This window comes from Bipolaris oryzae, assembly GCF_000523455.1.
Source record: "Bipolaris oryzae ATCC 44560 unplaced genomic scaffold scaffold_13, whole genome shotgun sequence".
NCBI lineage: Eukaryota > Fungi > Ascomycota > Dothideomycetes > Pleosporales > Pleosporaceae > Bipolaris > Bipolaris oryzae.
In genome coordinates, this window is record NW_006911289.1 from 119,611 (window position 1) to 140,911 (window position 21,301).

General features: G+C 50.4%; 11 protein-coding genes across 11 annotated transcripts; 6 read left to right on the top strand and 5 right to left on the bottom strand.

Moving 5' to 3' along the window:
* Window positions 1–830: 830 nt before the first annotated feature.
* Window positions 831–1,521, top strand: COCMIDRAFT_84426 (uncharacterized protein; the record flags this gene model as incomplete). The annotated part of the gene is made up of 2 exons (XM_007685821.1): window positions 831–1,229; window positions 1,303–1,521. 2 exons carry the CDS (start codon window positions 831–833, stop codon window positions 1,519–1,521), a joined length of 618 nt encoding a protein of 205 aa, XP_007684011.1.
* A 690-nt stretch (window positions 1,522–2,211) lies between these two features.
* COCMIDRAFT_84348 (uncharacterized protein) lies at window positions 2,212–2,849 on the top strand (the record flags this gene model as incomplete). Its single annotated transcript, XM_007685822.1, has 2 exons — window positions 2,212–2,301; window positions 2,430–2,849. The coding sequence occupies 2 exons, from the start codon at window positions 2,212–2,214 to the stop codon at window positions 2,847–2,849; spliced, it is 510 nt and encodes a 169-aa protein (XP_007684012.1).
* Window positions 2,850–3,742: 893 nt separating this feature from the next.
* Window positions 3,743–5,044, top strand: COCMIDRAFT_22856 (uncharacterized protein; the record flags this gene model as incomplete). Its single annotated transcript, XM_007685771.1, has 3 exons — window positions 3,743–3,869; window positions 3,926–4,066; window positions 4,116–5,044. 3 exons carry the CDS (start codon window positions 3,743–3,745, stop codon window positions 5,042–5,044), a joined length of 1,197 nt encoding a protein of 398 aa, XP_007683961.1.
* Window positions 5,045–5,341: 297 nt separating this feature from the next.
* Window positions 5,342–5,877, bottom strand: COCMIDRAFT_22857 (uncharacterized protein; the record flags this gene model as incomplete). The annotated part of the gene is made up of 3 exons (XM_007685772.1): window positions 5,342–5,348; window positions 5,416–5,764; window positions 5,817–5,877. The coding sequence occupies 3 exons, from the start codon at window positions 5,875–5,877 to the stop codon at window positions 5,342–5,344; spliced, it is 417 nt and encodes a 138-aa protein (XP_007683962.1).
* Window positions 5,878–6,866: 989 nt separating this feature from the next.
* COCMIDRAFT_84371 (uncharacterized protein) lies at window positions 6,867–9,365 on the top strand (the record flags this gene model as incomplete). The annotated part of the gene is made up of 2 exons (XM_007685823.1): window positions 6,867–8,582; window positions 8,634–9,365. The coding sequence occupies 2 exons, from the start codon at window positions 6,867–6,869 to the stop codon at window positions 9,363–9,365; spliced, it is 2,448 nt and encodes an 815-aa protein (XP_007684013.1).
* Window positions 9,366–10,058: 693 nt separating this feature from the next.
* COCMIDRAFT_33122 (uncharacterized protein) lies at window positions 10,059–11,066 on the top strand (the record flags this gene model as incomplete). The annotated part of the gene is made up of 3 exons (XM_007685785.1): window positions 10,059–10,176; window positions 10,229–10,605; window positions 10,677–11,066. The coding sequence occupies 3 exons, from the start codon at window positions 10,059–10,061 to the stop codon at window positions 11,064–11,066; spliced, it is 885 nt and encodes a 294-aa protein (XP_007683975.1).
* A 713-nt stretch (window positions 11,067–11,779) lies between these two features.
* COCMIDRAFT_84598 (uncharacterized protein) lies at window positions 11,780–12,405 on the bottom strand (the record flags this gene model as incomplete). The annotated part of the gene is made up of 2 exons (XM_007685824.1): window positions 11,780–12,229; window positions 12,295–12,405. 2 exons carry the CDS (start codon window positions 12,403–12,405, stop codon window positions 11,780–11,782), a joined length of 561 nt encoding a protein of 186 aa, XP_007684014.1.
* A 1,168-nt stretch (window positions 12,406–13,573) lies between these two features.
* On the bottom strand, window positions 13,574–14,883 carry COCMIDRAFT_22860 (uncharacterized protein; the record flags this gene model as incomplete). The annotated part of the gene is made up of 5 exons (XM_007685773.1): window positions 13,574–13,820; window positions 13,875–13,906; window positions 13,961–14,261; window positions 14,318–14,783; window positions 14,859–14,883. The coding sequence occupies 5 exons, from the start codon at window positions 14,881–14,883 to the stop codon at window positions 13,574–13,576; spliced, it is 1,071 nt and encodes a 356-aa protein (XP_007683963.1).
* Window positions 14,884–15,887: 1,004 nt separating this feature from the next.
* Window positions 15,888–17,873, top strand: COCMIDRAFT_33125 (multicopper oxidase; the record flags this gene model as incomplete). Its single annotated transcript, XM_007685786.1, has 5 exons — window positions 15,888–16,232; window positions 16,281–16,426; window positions 16,494–17,063; window positions 17,121–17,294; window positions 17,354–17,873. 5 exons carry the CDS (start codon window positions 15,888–15,890, stop codon window positions 17,871–17,873), a joined length of 1,755 nt encoding a protein of 584 aa, XP_007683976.1.
* Window positions 17,874–18,091: 218 nt separating this feature from the next.
* On the bottom strand, window positions 18,092–19,137 carry COCMIDRAFT_84526 (uncharacterized protein; the record flags this gene model as incomplete). The annotated part of the gene is made up of 2 exons (XM_007685825.1): window positions 18,092–18,564; window positions 18,633–19,137. The coding sequence occupies 2 exons, from the start codon at window positions 19,135–19,137 to the stop codon at window positions 18,092–18,094; spliced, it is 978 nt and encodes a 325-aa protein (XP_007684015.1).
* Window positions 19,138–19,629: 492 nt separating this feature from the next.
* On the bottom strand, window positions 19,630–20,865 carry COCMIDRAFT_51777 (uncharacterized protein; the record flags this gene model as incomplete). Its single annotated transcript, XM_007685826.1, has 1 exon — window positions 19,630–20,865. A coding segment is annotated over one exon (1,236 nt), but the record flags the coding sequence as incomplete, so codon positions are not given.
* Window positions 20,866–21,301: the final 436 nt, after the last annotated feature.

Sequence of the window (21,301 nt, forward strand, 5' to 3'; positions counted from 1 at the left end):
TAACCTCGTGGGAACATGCTGATCTTCTGTCTCAAGAGGTTCTTCAACAGTCCTCACGGATCGACAGCAGTAATCACAGATTGCAGAATATGCAGTAGCGTCTTAGCCTCACTATCCCCTTTTGTCAGACACAGCCACCTGGACACATGCACCGCCATCCAAAAGGGAAGACGCGGAAAGGCTAAGATCCTTTGAGGAGTGAGAAGACTACGGATCTTGATCTATCCGTACCAAGATGGCTAGGCGATGTCTTGGGAGCGATCATACCGCAGAAAGGGATGTAAGCTCATTATTCAAGAGATGGAAAGTACCATTACCAAGACATTGAACGGCGTCTTCACGGTATTATTACAACCCACCGTTCATTGGTCCATCGTGCTATCGATTTATGAATCCCCTGGCCAGATGCTTGCCTCAGTAGCTTTGCATGGGATTGTTTGTGATCGTCTTACGTTCTAAGGGCCGCTCCAAGACCACTAACCAAAAGCTCGGGCATGCCTCTCACTTCCAAGTCTTTTGGCATTACGAAAAGGCTTTCATACCCATGTTGAGGACTTGGCTGCTCAGTCCCAAAAGCCTCACCAAGACACCGGCATGTATCTTCAGAACCTAAACACGAACCAATGACCAATCCTCGTCTACTCACTGATGTCATCTGGATCTGAATGGGAAACATCGTGGTAACTTTAGGGAGAAAGCGGAGAGCTGCTTTTGTATAAAGACTGGTGCAAGGATGGATTCAGAGTAGCATCGATCCACGAACTCACTCTCCTCACTACACCCACAAATCACGCATAGCTGGAATCGCAGTCACGCACAACACGTTCACGATGCACTTCATTACCCCAGCCCTCGTTGGTCTGCTCGCTACCCCTCTGGCCCTGGCCGCCCCAACTCAGGCATCTGATTACAAAGAGAGCTGCAAGAAGGACTTTGACAAGGTGTGGAACTCACACGAAGACAAATGGTGGAAGAAGGAGAAGACCTTCTACTTCGACGCTGAGTATGTCGTTAAGGCCACTCCTGACCAAGTCATTGCCAACAGCGGTGTCCCTACACCCGGTGAGCAAGGTGCACGCGGCCTTTTCAAGTACGGCATCAACATCGCAGAGAACGTAATCTGCTACAACATCACCCTCAGCGGCGTGACTGGCCAATATCAGAGCCCAGCGATAACCGCGACACACATCCATGAGGGTGTCAAGGGCAAGCCCGGCCCACCCCGCCTGGTAAGCATGGCCCCTTTGATATATATTCTACCTAAGTTCTGGGAAACACAGAATATTTACTGATAGTTTCTAGGCCTTCCCCAACCCCACTGGTCCTGACTACCGCCGTAACTCTGTCGGATGCTTGAAGGGCCCCTTCTTCGTCAACGTAACCAACCCAGCGACCGGCAAAGACCAAGCCGATGGCTTCCATGTCTCCCAGATTGTAAAGAACCCCAGTGGTTTCTTCACCGACTCGCATACCTCCAAGTTTACTGCTGGCGCTGTTCGCGGTCAGCTTCCTGGCTACTAAATACGATATTTCGGGGTCTGGGTCCACAAGAAGTCGTGGATTTGAAGTGGATTGGTGAGGATATGTATGGGGCTAAGTACACACTATACAAGTGTAGTGTAATGTAATTTCTAAGGAACAGTATACGTAGATATCATTATATTCTGGTTCATATTCTGTGTCTTGCATGGTTGGTGTTTGCGGCCCGAATATTGAGTAAAACGATCTGGTACGCTGAACTATACCGACCAGGAATCTTTTTTTATTTATTAGAAAACTAATATGTGCTAGTTCTTCCAAATATCACGAATAGCATATATGTGCGTCGGAACGCACCCGGAATTCGATTCCGAGCATCTTCATATTACTGGCGTCATTCACGACAACTTCTCCAACTGTCCACCATCGCCGATTCATATACAAAACAAAACTAATCATGCCACTTCAGCTCGTAGGATCTACGTCAGGTACCCGCCCATCCAGTAGATCTGTCTACGCCCTCAGCGCTCGAGTTAGTGGTGGGCCATGCATGACGTCGACTTGATGTCAAGATGGTGACGCCCTCCATATACATATACAAATTCCTCCTCATAAATAGTCTCCTGTACGAAGCACAATAGTCGAAATTATACAAACCTTCGCATTTCCATCATTAAATTCGAATCGTCGATACTTCTCAATTTCCCAAATCCAAATACACATCTCCCAAACATGAGCCAGAACAAGAACCCCGACGCAGTCAGCGACGGGCGCCAGTTTGCAGGACACGTAGCTCCCAGCGAGCCTCTCACGAACGGTGGTGTAAGTAGCCGTCGTCCTTTCCAAAAAACATACTGGAGCGTCTTGATCAATCACATTGCATCTGGCAATGGCTCAATCTGACCCGTAGATAACACGTCTTCATCAACATCAGCTAATCAAACCCCCAGCATCAAATTGGCAGACTCGTCGGCAAAGACGCCGTCCCCGAATTCCACGCTCAAACCCTCCCCGCGGGCTCGGCTCCCGCAGACAAAACCTACACACCCAACCCCGACCTCAACAATCAAAAGATGTATCAGCAAGCTTCCGACACGCTGCAAGGCGCCACATCCGCCGACTTGCACACTGGTCTCGGCCACCCAGGCCAGGGCCAGACGTCCAAGGAGCTGCACGATGGACGGAGAGTTGGACAGGGTCTTGCTGGACTAGCGTCTGGCGTCAAGGATCAGCAGTCAGGTGGGGACATTAGGGAGCTGAAGGATGATCCGAAGTATGCTGCGCAGAGGAATCTGGGGGATGTGCCGACGGGCCAGAGGGGTAATGTGGGTGGGCCTCCTGCTGAGGAGAGGGAACCTGCTCAGGCTTAGATTCTTCTTGATTCAAATATGAATGATGATAATTGAACATTTCCACTTGGTGCTTCTTGAGAGAAAGAGAATAGGTACACGTGAAGAGAATCTGTGGTTCAGTCTTCGGTTCGTTTATCTTGGGACTTTTATCCGTAACCACATGTTGCAGACTAAAAGAGCCTTTGCCGCGTTGATCATTGATAGATGTATATTTCTGCACAGTTAAAACGAGTTTCGAAGATAGTGCTATAAATCGAGACAATTTTATAATAAACATAAAACTACATCGAAAATGACCCCGAAGGTGGATTCGAAGCACCGGAAGCTGTCTTTAACGAGGCTTCCTGGGCAGCCTTAAACTATTAAAGGTTATGAGGACCTTTCTCTTAACTAGGCAAGACAAAGAAATCTTGACCACATAATGAATACAGCTCTCAGAAGATTTGCAGTCAATCATGTGGTAATACTGGCCCCCAAATGCCAGCTGCGGACTCAGGTGCTTGCCGAGGATATTGGTGGCGTACTTTGCTTCAAGAAAACATCTGGTAGCAGTTCCACACAGCTGAGTAGGACATGGATTGATGCTTGATAAGAGTGATCTGGCCTACCGAACAGCCCAATCAATTTGTGCACACAAATATACGGCTGCACAGTTCCAGTTCGCTTACCAGATGTCCTTACCTGTCTTACAGATCTGGGTTTAGCGCGGATGTCTTTATCCGTTCCCGCCCGTACTACTGCAACGCCTTTGCTTACAGATCGCGTTCAGGGTGCATTCATTGGTTGGTAATTAGAGATGGGATGATTCCTTGTTCTGGGTCATGTACCTGTCGATTACTATACGCAAGGCATAAGAACATTTATATCTGTAGGCCCTCTACCATCGTCATTTTAAATCACGTCACATTACGATGAGGGCTGTTCAATCATTTGCCCTGCTCGGATGGGCAACTGCATTCGCTGCATGTGGAAGCGGCTTGTCCAAGAGATATGAACCGGCAGATGTGATTCAGTCCATCGTCCAACGCGCTACAGCCGGTACGAATCCAGTACCCACAAACTCGCTTGCATGACTTCTAATCATCGCCACACAGACTCGATTGAGCTTGGAGCTGTTCCAGGCCTGGATTTATCTTCTACACTTGAAAGTATAGCCTCTACGTACGCCGATACCAATACGACAAAGCTCTCGGCGCGGGCTATTTCTAATCTCACTGGGCTTATCGACGTCCATGGTAAGCCTATATTCTCACATCTCGATCTTGCATCTAATAGACCCCACAGCGCATTGCGTACCAGATTGGTATCGTGCAATTGTCCCTAGAACCGGCGGAAATCCAACGCCATCATGGAACGTAACTGGACATCTCGACTTCATGGCCAGCCAAAGCATTTCTCAAGCCGTCCTAGCCTTCTCCGCACCAGGCGCAAATGCGTACCCAGGAAACCAGGCCGCTACGATTGCACTTGCGCGACTGATCAACGAACAATCTGCAGCATTTTCTCGGGCCTACCCAGATAAATTCACATTCTACGCTGTCGTCCCGCTACCTTACACGCCAAACGCTATCTCCGAAGCTACATACGCACTCGACACGCTCGGAGCCGCTGGCATCGCGCTCTATTCGAACTTCGAAGGGCGCTATATCGGTGACTCTGCTTTCAAGCCCTTCTTCGAGGCAATGAATGCGCGTGGGATCAACCAGATTATATACGTGCACCCTACAACACCGTACCTACGCATTAACGGCACATTGATTGAGGCCAACCCGACTGTCTATCCTACGGGAAATATTGAATTCTACTTCGAGACAGCGCGTATGCTTGGAGATCTTGCCGTTACACAGACCTTGCTGAACTTCACCAACATCAACTACATCATTCCGCACGTTGGCGGCGCGTTTCCCTCGGTCGCCGATCGGCTTTTGAAGTCGTTCCCGGCGATTTACGATCGCACCATGGATGTCCTTAAGACGCGCTTTTTCTGGGATTCTGCGGGCCCAACGTACTTTCACCAGGTTGGGGGGCTGCTGGCTTACGATATTCCAAGGGCGAATCTGTTTTTTGGGACGGATTTCCCGTATGCGCCGATTTTCACGTATGGTCCATCACTGGTTGGTATTCAGACGTCGCCGTTTGTTACGGATGCTGATAGGGTTGGGATCTTTGCTCAGAATGCGCGAAGATTGTTTGGGGACCGGATTCCATCGTAGATATTGTACGTTAGTTCCGCTGAGAAGGTACGAAATCCCAATTTACATAATTTTTCTGAGACGAGGTTCAAGGTTTTTTGGGCTTGGGACAAGTTATTAGGGGTGGTATGATTTGCGATATTATTATCTTTTCATTAACAGCAGTAGCAGTATTTTATTTACATATCATTGAATCCGTTAGCTTCCATATTCAACGAAAATTTGGATACCTTGTCTGCCTCTTCTCCTTGTATCTTCAACAAAACCGTGTATCCACTGCTTCCCTCAACTTTCACCATTGCATTATATCATCGATGATTAAACACTAGGACTAACTATAGCAAATGCATTAGCCATGCCCTCTCCAGGAAAACGTCTACTTAATGACTTACAACTTGTGGCAGCTAAAAGACTTGTACTGCCTAGTATAAGACACACATTCCTTTTCATAAGCTGCGCCGACTACATGATTTGACTGCTCGTCGTACAGTCCCTCGCAGCCAGCAGCATAGAAAGAGCGGCAACGATAGGTGCCGTCGTATGTGAAGAGAGTGGAGATTGGGAAGATGTTGTCGTCAGTGCATGCTGAATTGGAAGCACCGCCATTGATGTATTGTCGGCATTCGACATTGGAGTATAGGGTGCCGTCAAGTTCAACACAGGCATCGTATGCGTCTGAGGTCATTGAGCGGTAGATGGTCAGACCATTGGCATCACAGTCCGGAGCATTGTAGAAGGTGGCTTCAGATTTGATTAGTTCAGTAGGATGAGAGTGTAAGTATGTGTGACTTACCTTCCCAAGCAGTGGCCGCGCTGAGGAGGGTTGCGAAGAGAGGAATGCGAGAGAAGAGCATGTTGGCGAGGGGTTGTTGGTTTAGTGAAGGAGGAGAGAAGGTGATTGTCTGGACTGTGTTGTTGTGCTTCAATTATGTCGAAACTACAGGCTGTGCTTATACTTGAGAGAAATACAAGTGGAGTAAGAAGAGGCTCACAGTGTGCAGTACTGTACAGCACTATCGATGTCATTATGGATCCTAGGTTTTGGCCCCAAGCCAATTGTTCGTACTTGACCTGAACTAAGGAGTCTTCAGGCCTCCATACTAAGACGGTTGGGGTCTACGGATAGCCGCCCTTCCCGTAATTTTCCCGAAAAGCAATCTAGGCTCTGCAGTTGTATATGCATGACGTATAGCTAGACTCTAATTCTGTCAGGGCCTGGAGGCCTCAATTCTAATATTTAGGTGATGGTTTGGCTGTAAAATGTTGGAGGTAGAGGCCAAGTTGGTTAGATCACAGGTCAGTGAGCGTGCTAGCTAGTAGAGTAGTATCAGTTCAACAAAAGCATGTACATAGTAGCCTTTCCTTGCATGGGACTGAGAAGATAATATTAGATCAAATGATGCCCTCAGAATTACTGAATACGAGCCAGATCAACATGGCTTCTGGATGCGGTGGGGGATCGTTGGCCAGTAAGCTTGTGTCTTGTTCAACAAACGTGCCCGTGCCCACGGGCTGTTGGAAAGCCTAAAAAGTGCTGCAACGAAGCCGTTTGTGGCATTAGGCAAGACATGCTGTCAGACAGAGAATTCACCATTAGTGCAAGCAAATGCCGTGTTGTGGTCCCTGGCCTAGACAAGCGTATGTGATGGCATCCAGTCGGTCTGTTGTGGATGAAGTGTACATATGCAAGACGAGTTAGCGGCGGCGGAAGCGGCGCCCCACCTTGGCTTGCAGGGATGCGGCAGCAGAGATCTCCGGGGCCGAACTTTTTTTGCGACCGCTTGCGACTTGTGAAATTTGTACACACGCGACAATTCCCTTGCAAATTGCCCTGCTCGGACCCATGGCGCCCAGTTTCGACGACGATTTTGTCTACACCATCTCCGACCATGACGATGTGTCCGACGATGGTGGCGCCGACGAGTCTGCGGCGGCGAGCGCAAAGCTAGCAGGCGCTGGCAAGAAGAGGAAATACACAGAGGATCCGGACCTGGGTGTCAGGCCCAAGGAAGTCGCCTCAAAGAAGGCAAAGAAGGACAAGAAGAAGGGAAAAAATGGAAAGCACACCGAGCCTGAACCAGAGCCCGAAGACGACGAAGACGACAACGTAATGCCACAACCGGGCGAAGACATTGAGCAAAATGACGACATTGCCAGCGACTTCGAGTTTGCTGTCGGAGATATAGACACGGGCTTTGTGGAGGAGTTCGATGGCTGGGGAAACGACAATGGTACGGTCGCGCAGGAGTCTGGAAAGAAGAGCACTGCTGTAGACGTCGACGACATTATTGAGCGCAGGCGGAATAAGCAGAAGGCAAAGCAGACTGCCGAGCCAGACTCCTCAGACGCCTCGGTCGACGGTGACTTTGAGGGTTTCGGCGACGATGATGAGCTCATGGCAGAGGACGGCTTCGGTATGGGCGCTCCCAGCGACTCTGAAGATGAAGAGGATGAGGAAGAAGCTTCAGACAATGAACAAGACAGGCCAAACGAGGACTCCGATGAGGAGAATGGGTCAGACGGCGATCAAGACGAAGAGGAAGATTTACCTCACGTTCCCCACCCCATGGATCTCGAGGCTGCCGAGACAGAAGATGAGGATGCAAGCGAGCAAGAAGACGCCGTTGAAGCCAAGAAGGCCGCCGCATTTTTCGCGCCCGAAGACAGTGTCACAATCAAAAAGAAAAAGGGCGCAAAAGGTGCGACAGGGTCATTCCAGGCCATGTCACTCTCGCGACCTATTCTGCGGGGTCTAGCATCCGTAGGCTTCACGGAGCCGACTCCGATTCAGAGCAAGGCTGTTCCTATCGCCATGCAAGGAAAAGACGTTGTTGGTGGTGCTGAGACTGGTTCGGGTAAAACGGCTGCTTTCCTCATCCCAATCCTCGAGCGTCTGTTGTACCGCCAGAAAAAGATCCCGACCACACGCGTTGCCATCTTCATGCCTACGCGTGAGTTGGCAGTCCAGTGTTTCAATGTCGCTACGAAGCTTGCGTCTTTCACCGACATCACCTTTGCACTGATGGCTGGTGGTTTCTCCTCGCGTGAGCAAGAGGCTGTTTTGAAGACGAGGCCGGATGTGGTCATTGCGACGCCCGGTCGTTTTATTGACCACATGCATAACACGGCTGCCTTTCAGGTTGAAAACCTTGAGATCCTTGTTCTTGATGAAGCCGATCGTATGCTCGAAGAAGGTTTCGAGAGCCAGCTGAACGAGATCCTTACCACCATCCCCAAATCACGCCAGACAATGCTCTTCTCTGCTACCATGACGAGCTCAGTCGACAAGCTGATTAGAATTGGCATGGACAAGCCTGTGCGGCTCATGGTAGACTCTAAGAAACAGACCGTCAAGGGACTGACGCAGGAATTCGTGAGATTGAGGCAAGGCAAGGAAGACAAAAGGCTCGCATATCTGATGTACATCTGTGAAAAGATCTACACTGAGAAGGTCATCGTTTTCTTCAGACAAAAGAAGGAGGCGCATAGGGTTCGAGTTGTCTTCGCACTCTGCGGGCTCAAAGCAAGCGAGCTTCACGGTAACATGAGTCAAGAGCAGGTAGGTTGTTCTCTCCACTGTTTACACAATGCGATACTGACAGCCTCATAGCGTATTCAAGCCGTTGAAGCGTTCCGTTCCGGCAAGTCATCTTACTTGCTTGCAACTGACGTTGCTTCGCGTGGTCTTGATATCAAGAACGTTTCAACAGTCATCAACTACGAAGCGCCTCAAACGCATGAGATCTACTTGCATCGTGTCGGCCGTACGGCTCGTGCCGGACGAAGCGGTCGAGCGTGTACACTTGCCGCAGAGCCAGACCGTAAAGTGGTCAAGCAAGCGGTAAAGGCATCGCGTGAGCAAGGAGCCAAGGTGGTCAGCCGTCAAGTCCCTGCCGAGGAGACGGAGCGATGGATGAAGAAGATCAAGAGTCTGGAGAAGGAGATTGAAGAGGTTTTGGAAGAGGAAAAAGAGGAGCGTGCCATGACTGTCACTGAGCGGGATCTCAAACGCGGTGAAAACCTGATTGTACATGAGGATGAAATCAAGGCTCGGCCGAGACGTACATGGTTTGAGACGGAGAAGGAGAAGCTGGCTGAAAAGGAGAGGGGTGCGGCAGCGCTCAACGGGCCGGCTGGAAGCAAGGACAAAAAGAAGAAACTCAGCGGCAAGGACAAGAAGAAGCTCGAAGCAAAGGATGTGCGCAAAGATGGCAAGCAGTGGAAGAAGGGCAAGGGGGATCGTGGTATGAGCACAAGGACGGCAAAGGAGAAGCAGTCCAAGATGAAGTCCAAGTCCAAGAAGATTGCGGCCAAGTCGAGCTTCAAGGGCTTCAAGGAGTAGGCATGTAGCTGGGTTTAGTGTTTTTTTTTGCATAGTACGACGAGAGAAATGTACACTTACATAATGGCAATACTGACAATGGGGCTGATGTGCGGTTGACCTCTTGTGCCAAGCAAGCCCCTATCTGGCTTAGGCGGGTAGCCGGGACCTGACGGACGAACTGGCGAAGGAATTCTGGCGCTCAATTTCCAGGTACCACAAACCTGCACTCGGCTTGCTCTTTGACACGTACACTACACGCTCTCCCCGCAGACACCTGCATACCCTCACTTTGCTTTTGCGGCGGTTCGTCCCACGACGCTGTGTTCCCTCGACCCTTGCAGTTCCTGCAGCCCAGAGGTTCGTTATCAGCTTATCGGCGCCGACTAGACATTCGACAACTTTCCGGCCCGCACAGCTCCAACAGCTACCGCCGGCTTCACACGACACACTCCGCCCAACCATCAACGCGTCGCCTTGGGCTCCTTGCATCGGATCACACACGACTGCTGGATTCTGAGCCTCCATCTGCTCTTCTTACTACACGCATCGCTGCTGCCTAGTACGTCAGAGCGTAAGCAGCGCACGCACTCGACCTTCACCCCAAAGTAAGCGCAGCGGGGTAATCCGGGACATCTCAGGCCACAAAGTCCAGCAAGTATCGAGTTTGCGCTTACAGTACGCGACTGCGCGACAGAGACAGTCTCTTTCATCATGGCATCTGTTCAGCAGCAAGCCAATGGCAACGGCAATGGCGCAGCAGTGAGGCCCCCAAGACCGGAGCACGAGGGCCCACAAGAGAACATCTTCCTCTTCATCCCCAACTTGATTGGTATGCCTGCTCTTCTCACACCATTTTCGCTATTCAGCTAACAGAATGATAGGTTACTCCCGCGTCGTCCTTGCCTTGACATCGCTCTACTACATGCCCCTTCACCCACGCACATGCACTCTCCTCTACAGCGTATCCTGCCTTCTGGATGCACTGGACGGCTATGCCGCCCGCAGATATGAACAGAGCACCAAATTCGGGGCTGTGTTAGACATGGTCACGGACAGATGCACAACAACCTGTCTGCTCGTTTTCTTAGCTCAGGCTTTCCCTAGGTGGAGCATCGTGTTCCAGCTGCTCATTTCCCTGGACCTGGCGAGCCACTACATGCACATGTATGCCACCTTGAGCATGGGTGGTAGTGCGCGCAGCCACAAGAATGTCGACGAGAGCAGGAACTGGCTGTTGAAGCAGTACTACTCAAACAACGTACGTCTGAAATGTGGCACCGTTTGGTTGCATATCCCTTTCCATGCCTTGGTTACTGACAATATCTGCAGAAAGTTCTTTTCACCCTCTGCGCCATGAACGAAGTCTTCTTCATCGCCCTCTACCTTCTCTCCTTTAGCTCGCCCTACCTCTCGCCCACCCTGTTCTCCGACTCGAAGAACCCGTCTTCACTGCAGCCCGGCTCGCCCGCCGCCCCGGAGCCTTCCATGTTCTTCGCTAGCCCCTTTTCTGCTGCAGCTATGGAGATGGCTCGCGCAAACAAGATGGATTCCACCGTCCCTTGGATCTTCATGGTGGTAGCGCTGCCATTTATGCTAATCAAGCAATGGATCAATGGGGTGCAGATGAAGACAGCAAGCCAATGGCTTGCGGAAGGCGATCGTGAGGCGAGGAGGCTGGCAGGCCTACCTAGGAAAAATGGCTCGAAGAAGAGCCAGTAAACATGCCATTGAAAGACGAGATAGCAGCTCTCACCGCGTCACGCAGTTGTGTCTGCCTACGTAGTCCGTGTGAACTGGCTCAGCATTGAGGTTCGTCCGTGGTATGGAAAATCTTCTGCCAATGCCAATTTGCTCAGCAAGGCGCGGGTACCCCAATGGCCTCATACAGTGGTCTAAAGTGTACCGATCACTGTGCATTTCCTACACCTTCTTCCATTAGCGATCTTGTAGTCACTGGCGATTTTGGCTTTTTGCCCCTGGCACCATAGTCTTTTCACTTTTCATTTCCAGAGTTCTGACCGCACACTTGCGCTTCATTTGCACTTCTTATTTATGCCTTTCGTTTACATATTGTAACTCTTATAGATCGTGCTGCGGCACAATATTCGAACGAGCTTCGATGGCCTCATCCATAATAATCAACTACAGAAACGAAACAAGGAAAAACATATGTAAGAGCACTTTTCACTTTTGCTGTGATATGAAAGGAGCATAGTATTTGCGCAAGGGCTTGTGCCCAGACACAATGTATCGTTGAAGAAGGTCATAAAAGGTGATAGGGAACAGAGCCCCAGATATCTCAAGAGAGAAAAGAACAAAACAAGGCCGCATCATTGAAAACACCACTAACATCCCAAGCCTCTTCCTGTCATGGCGATGCAAGGATGTCGAGTACCCTTGGTCCACGCCCGCCCCCTAACATGATCCGGCACCTACAAAGCCAAAACACCCGCAACCGCAACAGCAATACCCGCGCCCATAACTCCCACCGCACTATGCATACCGGCCGCACCGCCCGTCTCCTTGGCACCCGCGCCACCACTCGTTCCCGTCGGGCTACTGCCTCCGGACTGGGTCTCGGTCTCATTCCTCCTCTCACCCAAAATAGCCTGATCAATCAAACCCTGCACCTCCTTGTTGAAGCCATCATAGTAGGCCTTGACATCAGTCGGCAGCGCACTGTACCACACGGGCGTCGTAGAGAAGGTTTCCAGGGCGCCGATCTCGGTTACTTTGGGAGGAATCGAGTACGTGGCTGTTGCGACAAAGGAGGCTAGGCCCTTGTGTGCGGAGGCGGCACTCGAGACGGCGGCTGGGTCGCCGGTTAGGGAGGCGAGACCCGATGAGACTTGCGAGAGGATGGAGGATTTGTAGGCGGAGAGCTGGGTGGGGGGCGTTAGTTTGTTGATGTTATTTAGAGAGAAGGGGTGGGAGAGAAAGAACGTACGTCTGTGAGGACGTTGAGGTTGGTGGGGAGGGGAGTGGTTATGATGGCGAACTCGGCGACGGTGGTGGATGCAGTTGCCAGGATGGCGAGGATGAGAGATTTGGAGTACATCTTTCTTTTCGATGTCTTTTGTTTTTGTTGTTGTTGTTTTTTGCGTGGATTTGGGTTGTCTTCTTTACACGTAGAATTTCGTCTTTTAGACAATGTCGGTGATATGTCAAGGTTTCAAAAGCGAAAGTGAGGTGATTATATGTAAATATAGCAGTAGCAGCAGCAGCAGCAGCAGCAGCTGAGAAGCGGTTCAGCTGAGGTCCCACAAAAAAAAACCGTTTGCTCTCAGATGAGGGAAAGAACGAGTGATGAGTGAAAACCGTTCAAAAGTGAAAGTGATGGCAAGAATTTGGGGAAAGGGGGAACACCATATACGGGAAAGCGAGAAAGCGGGTTCAAGCGACTGCTTTAAGTAAAATTGTTTTCTGGGCGTAAGTACAATTCTGTGCATAGATATCAACTCGGCCCCCCGCTGCTGCGCGCGCCAACCAGTACGGCCCTGTGTTCCATCCTTTTACTCGAGACGCCTAGAATGGTGCGTGTGCGTGCGTACGTGGGGGGTGTGGAAGTGTGAGGCAGGGACTCAGCCACGCCCTAAGGGAAACACCAAGCGTATAGCAGTTATATATGGCAACAAATGCTGAGCAGTGCGGTATTTGTCAGCCGCCACGCCTTCGTAATTAAGTCGTGTTTCTTAGGGGATTATTATTCGGCATCTCCACAAGAAAACAAATGGAGGGGGGGGGATGGGAATTGCGGGAAAAAAGAAAAGGGAAAGCATGGGGAATGGGACATGAGGCTAGATGGGGGTTTGTGCTCAGACGTTGACTGTTGCATGCTGCAATCGATTGCTAGTAGTACGACCCACGGATAAACAACCCTCCCTTGAACGACACGCGTTCGGTGCGACAGATACACCTTGCTAGAGCAAGGCAGCCCTAGTCGACATCGACGATCACATTTACGTTTGATGTTCCTCGGAGGATTTTTTTCGTTTTACAGAAATAGGTGTTTTTCAGGAGGTGGGTGTGGGTAATTCTATTATTTCTTGTGGCGGTTCTGTTTCTGGATCTTGGACCGCATTAGCGTCGGCTCTATATGCGATAAGCCTTTTTGTGAAGAGATGGGCTGTGTTCTTCTAGGCCTCCCAATACATTCTCTCGTGACATTATCTTTATAAAGCAGACCCGAGTTCTCTCTCGCGGGTGCCCTTTTTTTGGTCATTTACTCAAATCTCGCGCACAGCGGTGTTGACTCCGGCGCGCTCATTGGCTGCCTTGTCCGTGGCAATTTCGCGTTCTTCGCTCGATGTCTCGCTTGCGGTCTCAGCCGTGTGGGAGAGGCTGGCTTTGCGCTCTTTCCAGCCCATGAAGAGGAAGCCGATGATGACGACGATCCAGTATACGTTGTAGGAAATGACAGAGCCGTAGGTTGCGCTGTTCTGCCAGCCGAGCAAGGAGTTGAAAATTCCCCAACTGTGAAGCGACGTTGTTAGCGAGGATATCGTATACGAAATGACATGTGCTTACCCGCCGCTACCGTTTTCTAGCGGAGAACAACACTGTGGCGCAATAGTCAGCCTAGGAATCCGAGGATAGACGAGGTCAAACCTTACGTTGACGTGCCAAACGCTTTTCCTGATATCATAGCTGCCAGGACCCGCACCGGCTTCAGCAACACCCTCTCCAGCGAGTTTGACCCATGCATCTTGCTCAAGACTCCAGACACCCTTGGAGAAGAGACCCGCAGCTACGAGATAGAGAAAGCACGTGGACACCACAAGGAAGATCTGTAGCGAAGTCTTGTTACCGCCTTTGTAGATGAGATAGCCGATCAAGGCGCCTGCACCTAGGCCGCAAATGACAGCGAGAGGAAAACTTGTCGCTGGAGCGCTGAGACTGACACCTGCGATGAATCTGGATACTAGTTTAGCTGGAGAAGACTTTATGGAGGTTGGGTTGCATCGACTTACAGCACTGCTTCGATGCCCTCACGAAGCACCGTTACAAACGGCAAGATGAACATGGCATACTTCTCCGTCCAGCGCTTCAGTTTACCTTTGACGGGTAGGTTGAGATCTTTCTGCTCCAACACTTTGGAAATCTTAGTCCTCCATTTATCCTGGAGCTTGCTGATGCGGAGCAAAGCTGCACCCATGAGGGTGATAATGACGCTAGCCACGATTCCAAAGACACCTTCCCAAATATTCTCAGCAGAGTCAAAAGTGTTCTTGCCCGCCGTGTAAAAGGTTGCTATCACGCCGGCGCAGATGATCAGGCATATGAATACGCCTGCTGCCACGCCGTACCAGACCTGGCGCACGAGCCGCTTATAGACAGCGGCATCTTGCGAGGGACCCAGAGTTTGCTTGAGGAATGCGAGGAGCACAGAAACAATAATGCTGGTTTCTAAACATTCGCGAAAGCAGATGAAGAAGACTGGTAGTACAAAGTTAGTATGAAGGGCGCTAGACGCACGCGGAGGGGCAGCTGTTGTGTTGTCTGCTCACGCACCTGGTACTGCAAAGACGTTAGGCATCTTGATAGCTGTCAAGCTCGCTCAACTGGCATTTGATCTAAAAATCAGATAAAAATTGAGGAGTTTAAGAAGACAGGATCTAATCAGATGTGAGGGGTGGGCGGCGCCTGCACTCAGCTTCCTCGTGCATGTGCATCCCGTCTCTGTACCATGCCGCTAGTGTAAAGCCGAGTTTCGGAATACCTATGCCCAATGACCCTGGCTTTCAATTAAGTTTGCGAGCCGAGGCGAGAGGGCGGCCCGATGACATGTTGTGAAAGTTTTTTCCCGTTGGTGTCACTGTTCTCAGAAGTTTTCGGTACGTGCCGGTGGTTCTGTTCAACCATCAATTTCACATTGTCTACGGAGTAAGTACAACAACCACACCACCCAACAGCTACCCCTACGAAACCCCTACACGCTTCAAAAATCGCCACAAGAATGATCTGCGGGATTCTCACGCCCAGCCACGCCAAATCAACTCAAGACTTTAATAGCGCAGGCTAAGGTGGGCTTGTTGATTCCTCGGCGCCTCTTGACCACATGGCTGGGCCGAAAGTGGTCCAGATTATCAGATGGTCCGATAACAGGCTGATCGGTATGACCCCGCAGCGAATCACGAGACGGGATGCTTGACGCAGGCCTGACATGATTGGATATGCGGCCCGTACATACCCCAGGCTTGACCAGAAGAGCATATATGCCCCGCTCTGTGTTGTTTGACCAGTGTCTTTTCACGCTGCAAACTTCCGGCAGATGATCTGATAACTCGGCGCTGAAACCATTGTGGCTTCAGTTAGTCGCCTGCAGCTGATGGCAAGGCATAATCTGATTTTCCAGTATCGGACCAGTCTGGTGCCATTTATCTGATGATCCCATTGCTCACACAATCAGACCTAGTCTTGTCTGATCATCCGCACACCTGAGCTGAGTACGTCGTGGTGTACTCCCGCTTGCTGTGGACCATCCAGTACAGCTTTGTAGCTGACTACTAGACGCTTCAATTCTTCACCTCGCCGCCCAACATGGCGATTTCCTTGTCAAATTTCCTCGTTTCACTGCTACTTCTCGGTTCGACTGCTCAGGCTGCGACTGTTACGTACGACTTCGATGTAGTATGGATATATGCGAATCCAGATGGACAGTACAATCGCCCAACCATTGGAATCAATGGACAATGGCCAATCCCAGCTATTGTAGCAACAAAAGGCGACCAGGTCATTGTCAACGTCAAGAACTCGCTGGGAAATGAGTCGACGAGTTTGCATTTTCACGGTTTGTTTATGAATGGCACGACGCACATGGACGGCGTGGTTGGAGGTACCCAGTGCGGGATCCCTCCAGGTAGCTCTTTTACGTATAATTTTACAGTATGTAATGGGTATTCAAGAGTAATCTATCTAGGCTAACAACTGCAGGTCAATCAACCAGGAACATATTGGTACCATAGTCATGAGCGTGGTCAGTATCCTGACGGTCTCCGTGGACCGCTCATCGTGCATGATCCAGAGAGTCCACACAAGGATCTTTATGATAAGGAAGTCGTCGTAACACTATCTGACTGGTAAAAAAACCTTCTGAAATGGGATCGTCGAACGGGAGTGACTAACCAAGTACGATCGTACTTGTAGGTACCACGATTCTATGCACAACCTTCTCGCAAGCTTCATCAACATTGCCAATCCCTCGGGCGCAGAACCCGTGCCTCAGGCAGCCCTACTCAACGACACCCAGAATCTGACTGTCAGCATCGAACCAGGCAAAACATATCTCTTCCGCATGGTCAACATGGGCGCTTTTGCCGCCCAATACGTTTGGTTCGAGGAGCACACCATGCGTGTTGTTGAAGTTGATGGCGTGTACACCGAGCCCATGGAAGCGGACATGATTTACCTAACTGCTGCTCAACGCTACAGTGTGCTCGTCACTGCCAAGAACGATACAAATTCCAACTTTGCCTTTGTCGGCAGTATGGACGAGGACCTGTTCGACACGGTGCCCAAAGGTCTGAACCCAAATGTCACGGGGTGGCTTGTATACGACGACAAAAAGGAGCTACCAGCTGCGAAGGACGTGGATGCTTTTGAGCCCTTTGACGATTTCAAACTCGTGCCGTGGGATAAGGAAGGAGCATTCGATCATGTCGACCAGTCCATCACTCTCGACGTCAAGATGGATGTCTTGAACGACGGAGCAAACTAGTAAGTCTTTCTCTCCCCCATATTCTAGATGTCAGATTACCTAACACATGTGCTCAGCGCCTTCTTCAACGACGTAACCTACGTTCGCCCCAAAGTCCCCACCCTCTACACCGTCCTCTCCACAGGCCCCAACGCCACCGACCCCATCATCTACGGCAGCAACACCAATGCCTTCATCCTCGCCCAAAACCAAGTCGTAGAAATCATCCTCAACAACATGGACCCCGGAAAGTACGTCCTTCCTCCCCCCTCCCCTCGCTAAAAATAAAAACATCTAACAACACAAAAAGACACCCCTTCCACCTCCACGGCCACACCTTCCAAGTCCTCCTCCGCAGCGACGCAGAAGCCGGCTCCTACAACACATCTTCCTCACCGCTTTCCCCCCAGCAAAACCCCATGCCCATGCGCCGCGACACCATTCTCGTCCGCCCAAACGGCCACCTCGTCCTACGCTTCCGCTCCGACAACCCGGGCGTCTGGCTCTTCCACTGCCACATCGAATGGCACGTCGCCTCCGGTCTCACCGCCACCATCATCGAAGCCCCACTATCCGTCCAAAGCCAACTCGACGGTAAAATACCCCAGGATCACTGGGATGTGTGTCGTGCTGCAAGCGTCCCGACGCAGGGGAATGCCGCGGGGAATACGCGCAATCTGGAGGATTTGAGGGGCGAGAATAGGAGTCCTGGGAGGTTGCCGGAGGGTTTTACCGGAGGCGGGATTGCGGCGTTGGTGATGAGTGTGGTTAGTGCGTTTTTGGGTATTGGGGTTATTGGATGGTATGGTATGAAGCCTGTTGGGGGTTAGGTGATGAGGGGTTTTGATTTGTTGTATAGTAAAGGGAATGGGAAAAGGAAAAGGGATTCCCTAGATGGAAGTGCTTGATTTGAGGAAAAAAAGGAAAAAAAGGAAATGTATCCAATCCTTCTCTTATGTTGATTTTGAAAGTAAAAGATCTTTTTTTTTCTTTAAAGAAAATAATAGTCGAATATGATATACTCCATGTTTCGGGTGTATAGCGGAAATCACTCCTCGTCCCAGTAATAACTCCACATATCCGTGCCAAACAGTCCATCTGCATAACTCTTTCCCTTGGTCGTACCGGCGGCTCCTGCACAAACAATCAGTGGCAAAAAGTGCTCAGCGCCGCCATTCGGATGCGTAGTGTACGCGTGCGGCCATTTCCTCCACTGGAGAAACTTCTCCTCTCTCCTCGCATCGTCGTCCGTCATCGCAGCATCCGTAACGTACGTGCTCCACTCTGCAGTCTGCGCCTGGAGCGATGGAGTGGCGAGTTGGCGGAACAAGCGTAGGTTGTGGAAGGTAGCGAAGCCGGAACCGACGATAGCAATGTTTTGGCTGCGGAGAGTGGCCAAGGCGCGACCGATGGCGTAGGATTGCGCGACAGATTCGGAGGAGAGGACTGAGAGTTGGACTATGGGGGTTGAGGCGGAAGGATCGACGAGTTTCATTGGGACGAAGACGCCGTGGTCCCATGCTGTGTGGTTCGTTGATTAGTGTCCGTCCAACTCATGTACGAAAGACGGACGAGTGAGAATAGCTTACGTCTCTTGGGATCTTTTTCGCATTCGATACCTGCTTCGCTGAGTGCCTTGGCGACTTGATCTGCCACCTCTGGACTACCAGGCGCATCGTGCTTGATTTGGTAGGACTCGGGTGGGAAGCCATAGTAGTCGTACAGCAACTCGTGTTTGGAGCCGCTGGAGATGGTGACCTTTGTTGTAGACCAATGAGCTGTGACTAGTACGATTGCTTTGGGTGCGTCTGGCGTGCCCAGCTTGAGGATCTTGGGTACTCGTGTCTTGAGCGAGTTTGTAATGGCCGTATGGGATGGGTCACCGAGAAGCGGCATGGGGCCTCCGCCGTGGGAGACGGAAATCACAGGTGCAAGACGCGTCATGTTGCTAGCGTAGGATGATAGGGGATCTTGCTGTATGCCTTGGAGAGGATTGAACGTCGCGTTGCTAGAAGAAGAGGGCTGTTGCGCAGAGGTTCGTTGTATGCCAAGTAGGGTTGTGAGTAGGGAAGATGCGCGATGAAATGGTTTCATGTCAGCTGTGATAGGAGTGGTAGAAGCAGCTGAGGCTGATATATATGCAGTTCCGGACGAATCGAACGCATAGTGGCTTCGGCATTTATCGCACAGCGAACGAAGCGACTTGACAGCTCAGATGTGTGTTTGTAAGATGACTTGTGAGTGCGGAATCGGACCGCCGCTACTCCCTTGATGGCGCAATGTCACGTGTTGGGGTCACGTCAAGTATACACACAACATAGAGAGACCTAAGACAGTTACAGCATGGCACCCTTGTGGGAGGTCTATATTATCATCAAGGTCTATATTCGAGTGCATTAAGAAAATAGAGGGGAGATTCTACCAGGAACAGTAGGTAATGCCACTCTACGACTTTCTCGGTGAAGAAGACGCCAGACGCGTCACACCCTTTTATGCTCACTTCATCAGCGCCACAACGTCGATCCTGGCAATATGCATTTCTGCTACCTTATGTTGCTGAACAGGAGTCGATTTGGTCTAGCTGGATTTCGTCTTTGGACTCACAACAGGGGAAGAGGTGGATCGAGTGCCAAAAACGTCAGCGACGCCATTCCCCGTGCCGTCTTGCCACATTTCTGCACTTGCAGAAAAAGCCCGTCTCACTTCTCTATCCGCCTCTTTCTGAGTGTTGTTCGACAAGGGTTTTGGCTGTGTGTTGACATAGTTGTTGCCACTGCTGCTTTCTTTTTGCCTAGACATGTTTCGAGGCTCGGGGCCTAGCCATGTCGCCATGTGATCGTTTTGTATTGCTGACATTGTCCGTATGTCTTCGCGCAGGTCTTGCTGATTTTTGGAATGTGGGTATATCTGGAGGAGAGATATGAGGAGCAATGTGTTCTCGATCAAACGGTGGATATTTACATTTGACTGGACATCTGTGCCAGAAAATTCTCGCACATGGTCGACGACTTTTCTGTTGAGGAATTCTTCGCTCTGAGGAGGAACTATGAGATTCGAGACCGTTGAAGGTGGAAACTGATAGTACGGAGCGTATGGTACTGGAAAGCTCGGCCGGATATGTTGATATGCTAATGTCTGCATTGGAAGAGGATGGTGCGTCGGGAAAGGAACGCCAAATGGGCTCTGTACCGAAAAAGCATTCACATTGGAGTGTGGCGCCGAAACCGTCCTTGAATTCACCCTTCGGTAGATGTCGTGACTTTGGTGATTGTTTCGCGTGCTTTTGTTAAAAGACAGATTCGTGAATCCCAGACCTCGAGCGCCGTAACTGTATAAATCCTTGCGCCTGTTCTCGATAGAATTATGGGGCTCCGATGGTTGCTCATCTCGATTTTTCCGTTTCGGTTCATGTATTGTTGGACGGGGAGGTGACGAGCCCTCGTTGACAACAATCGGGTCGTGGCAGCTACCACTCATGCTGGCAAAAGGCTTCGGAGCTAGTCTTCGCAGAGCAGAAGAAAGGGCTCTATTAGGAAGGGTGGGTGAGAGATCCTTTGTTCTGGGCGTTTCTGTGGTTGCAACTGTCGACGTGTGATTGGTGATTGGTGAAGTGAGACTGATATCATGATCACTGGTATTTCCAGAGAGTACCGTTGAAGGTGGAGTGCTGGGTGATTCCGGGATCTCTACTGAGGTTTTTGCCTTTTTTCTACGAGGCTCTTGAACATGGATGGTATCACTAGTCTGTTCAGTGACTTTGGGCTTATTAGTACCGGCAACTATGCGGTTTGCATTTGCGGTGCTCCGCCGAGTGGAGACCATGTTGTGCCGAAGTTCGTCCAGACCACACAAACGGTATGAGATGAAACTAAGATTATCTCTCTCAATCTGTTTCTGGAACTATCGTAGTAAGCACCGCCTGGCTGGGCTAGGTTGTTTCGCGCGTTATGTTTTAATGTTTCCTTGCCAGTGAGCAGATGTAACTTTCAGACAAGAAATTAGAGAGAACAGAAAAGAGAAGGATGATCGTGTCTCATAAACAGAGTTGTGGTGTTGCCTATGTGTGTATAGAAGGCGCGGGGTGTATAGGAAAGGACATTCATTACAAGAGGAAGGCGCAACTAGCATATGAACAGCAATAGTGGAGACAAACATATAGCGGATACTTCGGGCCAGAGAGATGTGGAAGGTCAAAAAGCCTCCTTGAGCAAAATTAGTGCCGAAATAAAGAAACATGGAAGTGTAGAGAAGAAAGCAT